The sequence below is a fragment of the Myotis davidii genome, unplaced genomic scaffold (assembly GCF_000327345.1).
Source record: "Myotis davidii unplaced genomic scaffold, ASM32734v1 scaffold208, whole genome shotgun sequence".
Lineage (NCBI taxonomy): Eukaryota > Metazoa > Chordata > Mammalia > Chiroptera > Vespertilionidae > Myotis > Myotis davidii.
This window is the reverse complement of record NW_006299706.1, coordinates 2,320,591-2,325,598: the sequence shown is the minus strand read 5'-3', so window position 1 is coordinate 2,325,598 and position 5,008 is coordinate 2,320,591. Positions and strand designations below refer to the sequence as shown.

The 5,008-nt window shown below is 54.5% G+C and overlaps 1 protein-coding gene across 1 annotated transcript in view; it reads right to left on the bottom strand.

Moving 5' to 3' along the window:
* PRCC (papillary renal cell carcinoma (translocation-associated)) overlaps positions 1–2,370 on the bottom strand; it is a 25,742-nt gene extending 23,372 nt beyond the window's left edge. Inside the window, exon 1 of the mRNA XM_006775741.2 lies at positions 1,627–2,370. Coding sequence (XP_006775804.1) covers positions 1,627–2,085 — 459 coding nt within the window. The 5' untranslated portion in view covers positions 2,086–2,370. The remainder of the gene's footprint in view (positions 1–1,626) is intronic.
* Positions 2,371–5,008: the final 2,638 nt, after the last annotated feature.

Sequence of the window (5,008 nt, the reverse complement as noted above, 5' to 3'; positions counted from 1 at the left end):
TAGGGGGGGGGGGTGAGACATATGTAATACTCTTTGTAATACTTTAAGCATAAAACAATTTTTTTAAAAAGTAGATAGTATGTTAGGCGGTGGTAAGTGCTATAGAGAAAAATAAAACAAAGAAAGGGGTGGGGAAGAGTGGGTGATAGGAAGTTGCAATTTAAATAGGTAGGCTAGGAAGTCCTCACTGAAAACATGTCTTCTTTTTTTTTTAATTCTATTGATTTCAGAGACAGAGCCCGCCACCTGGGCATGTGCCCTTGGCCAGAATCGAACCTGGAACTCTTCAGTCTGCAGGCCGATGCTCTATCCACTGAGCTGAACCGGCCAGGGCAGAAAACATGTCTTTTAAGCTAAGAACTGAAAGAGGCGAGGGAGAGAATATTAGGATTCCTGGGGAAGGAACCCAGGGGCCAGGAAGCACTAAGAGCGGAAACGGCGCCCAGGCAGCGTTGGAAGTCCGAAGGAAAGCGGTAACAAAAGAGCAAGAAGCTTCTCTTGGGGGGTTCCTGAAGGTAAGCCAGGGACTGGCCAGTTAACTTTTCAGAAGAGAAAGAAAGGAAGGAACTCAGGATAACTCTAAAACACTACCTGCCCATCCCGGCTGGTGTGGCTCAGTGGTCAAGCACCAACCCATGCACCAGCTCCATGACCGGTCAGGGCACATACCCGGGTTTCGGACTTGGTCTCCGGTCGGGGATGTGAAGGAGGCAGCCGATGGATGCTTCTCTCTCGCTGTTTCTATCTGTCTCGCCCTCTCCCTTCCTCTCTCTGAGATCAATAAACACTCACACATATAAAGCACTACCTGCCCCGATCCCCAAAGTATTCCCGAAAAGGCCTTCTAGTTTCCTGCTCTAATAAACAGAAAATATAAGCTTGGCTGCCTCTTCTAGAAATAGTCCCCCAGCATCCTAACTCACCTAAGCTTGGCAATGCCTGAATGGTGACACTGAGTCCCGGACCTGGGGTTCAGACAGACCCCCTCTGCCCTCCACCAGGTAAGACCTTACCCGCTCAACACCCGTTTCTCAACTGTACGAACCCGGGTTCTGTCATAAGTGAAGGAAGGGTCAAAGCCTGCAGAACGATCTGAGCTCAACAAAGACTCCATTTCTTCCCCAACTCCCCTCAAAAATAGAACCCAGGATTCCTGCCCTTTTCCGTCAGACCCTGATGCTTGTAAGTCCCGGGGCAAAGGGAGAGGTTAGTCTTGAGTTCAGCCCAAGGGCTTCAAGAATCCTCTCTCCTGTCACCTCTCAGGTCCCAGGTGTTATGCTGCTCTCAGCGTAAGAGGGAAAGCAAAACAGAGCAAAAAGCCTGGCCCGAGGTAGAGGATGCCACAAGAGGGAGCAGAGCCAGGTGTCCCGAGGCCTGAGCCTGGGTCTCTGGCCCAAGTGGTGGGGTGCGATGCGACCCTTCTGTAGGCGGGTCCAGCCTCGAGGAGCCGCATGCACCCACCCCTTCACTCCCCGAGGCTGGCAACCTTCGGCTCAGTTCATCGCGCTGTACTAGGAAGCCAGTGGCCTGGAGTCACTGGAAGCGTTCATCGGAGGGAGTCCTGCCTACGGCTGTGCCCAGGCCCACGCCCGATGGAGTGTAGGGGTGCCCTCCTCGGATACTCACATCCCCCTTATGCAGCTCCGGCGCCGCAATCTTCACGGGCTCCGTCCTCTTCTTTGGCTTGGGAAGCCCCAGGGGGGGCCCGGCACCGCCGATAGGGGGGGGCAGGCTGAGGCCAGGGCCCAGGGCCGAGGGCAGCCCCAATCCCAGCCCCTCCCCGACTCCCGCAGCTTCAGCCGGGCTCACGCCTGGAGGTGGGGGGAAGCCTCCCAGGCCGAAGGGCAAGGGGGGAGGGGGCTGGAGCCGGGGGTCCCCGCCGGGTGGGGGCAGCAACAGCGGAGGGGGGGAGGCGGGGGCTAGCATCTGAGGGGGCGGAGGCAGCAGGGCCGGACCCTTGGGTGCGGGGAGAGAAGCGAACAAGCCCCCTAAAGTCGGCCCAGATGTGGGTGCCGCCGCCTCCTCCTCCGGCTCCGCTTCATCCGGCTCACTTTCATCGCTGCTGGCGTAAGCAACCAGCGACATGGCGCCTCCGCTTTTGGGGGCGCCCTTGCCGGCAGACTAGGCCTACTTGAGACCGGGGATGCCCGGAGGCCTAGTGGGCCCCGCCACTTGGCGGGGCGGGGAACCGTAAAGTCCACCTTCTCCGTACTCGAGGGCTAGCCCCGGCAGTAGCCCATCGCCACAGCGGATTTCCACCGAATAAGACTTCCCTCTTCACTTAGGCTCCCAGTCCCGGGCAACTACACACAGCTAATGGCCGCCGCGTCACTCCGCCCCCACCTTCCCTCTCTAACATACGAACTACAACTCCCAGAAAGCTTTGGACATAGCCCCATTCTCCGCCGCAGGGAACTCGGTGCAAGGCCCGGCGGGAGTTGGAGTCCGAGGGAGGATTAAGGGTTGCGCCGAAAGACAGATGGTCCACCCGCCTCTGGCGCGAGGTCTTCTGGGATGAGTAGGTTTTTTCGAGGGGAGATGTCGCCCGACAATTCCTGGGTGACTACCAGCCCCGTCGGTCACCGCGGTAATCACGGAGGCAGATTGGAGAGCCTTTCGGTTCTTGAAGTTCCCTAGGGTAGCCTCTTGAGCGCTAAGGTTTATGGGAGTTGTAGTGCTCGTCGAAACTGCAAGTGATGTCGGGAATGAGAGGGAGTCTGGGAAGGTGGCGGATTCGGGGCCGGAGGGGAATGGCTTAAAGAGAGAGTGCTACGGAAATAAACTGAAGTTCCCCAGTCGGCTGAAACCGGAGTTGGAATCAAACACCCCAAAAAGAGACGGGGCCCGAGAGACCTGTAGGAAATTGGACTGCGAGCTAGAAAGAGGCGAGCTTTCAAGCTTAACAATAAACATCTGAGAGCTGAAATACATGTGACATAAGAGGGAGCAGGTGGCCCCCCTCCTCTTGACGAAGGTGCACCTCCCGAAGCAAACCTAGCCCTTGCAGCCTGAGGGACTGGCTCCCCCTGCAGCAGCCGTGAGACACAAAGATGTCAGAGCCGGTGTCTAAGGCTACTCCCTTCCCCTCGACCCAAAAGAGCCCCTGCATCTCAGCCTCCCCCCCCCCAAATCTGGGGCATCCCCTGCGCCATCGCTGTCTGCCATGACTCCCACCTCCCCCTCTGCACATGCCCTCCAGATGGGCTCTGTCTGTGCCTGGCGTTCATCCGGCCTTTGTGGGTGCCCTTCAGATGCCCACGGTTCCGTACCTGTCCTTCCCTGTCCATCTGTGAGCGACCTTGTGTCCTATTCCCGTTTACCCATCTTTGTCCCTGCCTGCCGGAGACTGGGTGCCCTTGTCCACTCTGCCTCTGTGTGTCCTTCACATGCTAATCCACCTCTGCGTGGGCGCCACCTTCCTGCTCCCAGAGAGAAGATTCTACTTCTACTGAAGTCAGGGAAGGAGGCCAAAGAAGAAGATGGAACCTGGCGGGAGGCGCGGTGATACGCGTGGACCTAAGGACCAGGAGGTCACGGTCCCATTCCTGGTCAGGGCACATGCAGGCTTGGTACCTGGCGTGGGGCGTGCAGGAGGCAGCTGATCAATGATTCTCTCTTTCATCATTAATGTGTCTCTCTCCCTCTCCCTTCCCCTCTGAAATCAATTATATATGAATTATATAAGCAATATATAATGGAAGATGGAAAGGATCATGAGGGGGACAAAGATGATGACAAAAACGGAAGGACAGTGAAAGGCCCAAGCTTGAATCTTCCCTAAAGCCTGCTATGGCCCCCTCTTCTGTACCCTCTCCATGTATCTAAAGCTCACCCTGCCTATATAGACAAACTCATATGCCACCTTCTCCATGAAGCCTCCTTGTTTGCTTCCTGCTCTGGATTCCAGAGCATTCTTTCTGCACATCAAGTCATAAACTTTAATGCCCCTGAGGTCAGTGGGAAAACTTTATATATATATTTTTAATTGATTTCAGAGAGGAAGGGAGAGAGACAGAGAGATAGAAACATCAATGATGAGAGAGAATCACCGATTGGCTGCCTCCTGCATGCCCCCCAATGTGGGGGGATCTAGCCTGCAACCCGGGCATGTGCCCCTGGCTGGAATCAAACCCGGGACCCCCAGTCCACAGGCCGATACTCTATCCACTGAGTCAAACCGGCCAGGGCTGGGAAAGCTTCTTAAAAAGGAAAATTTCTGAATTGGTGCTTAAGAGATGCTTATTCAGTAAGGGTGGGGTGGGGCCCAGAGTCCATTTTTAAGAAATTAATTGCAAAGCAGAACCACTCTGGGAAACTCGACCTTCCAATCTTGGTGAGCTTTGCACAAGGCTGCCTTCTGATACCTGCTTTCCGAACCTCGGTCCCCCAACCTATTTTCTGGCAACTTTGGGCGGTCACCTCTCTTCTCTGAGTCTCACTTTTCTCCTTTGAAAAATGGATAGAGCATGAAGGAGCCCCGTCCTACTTCTGTGAGAAACCCCTGCTATTAACACACAGTGACACGACTTAGAACCCTAAGAGAATGAGAAACTTTTAAAGGGATGTGACTGTCCTTGCTCCTTGTTAACACATCTGCTGCCCTGCAGAGACAAGAAGCCCCACAAGGCCAGGGACCTGTCTTTGACAGATATTTTCAAAGCTGGTCCTCTTACTCTAAAGATTGATGATTCATCTTATTAGGTATAGACCCGGCCCTCAAATGGCTATTTTTATACAAGAAACTGATAATAGAAACTTCACGGTGCACGAGCTGGTTTGGCTCAGTGGATAGAACGTCAGCCCGTGGACCAAAGGGTTTCAGATTCGATTCCAGTCAAGGGCACGCACCTCGGTGGCAGGCTCCTCCAGGGCCCAGGGCCTGGTCAGGGCTCATGCAGGAGGCAACCAATCCATGTGTTCTCTCACATAGATATTTCTATCTTTCCCTCTCTCTTCCACTCTCTCTAAAAATCAATGGAAAAATATCCTTGGGAGAGGCTTAGAGAAA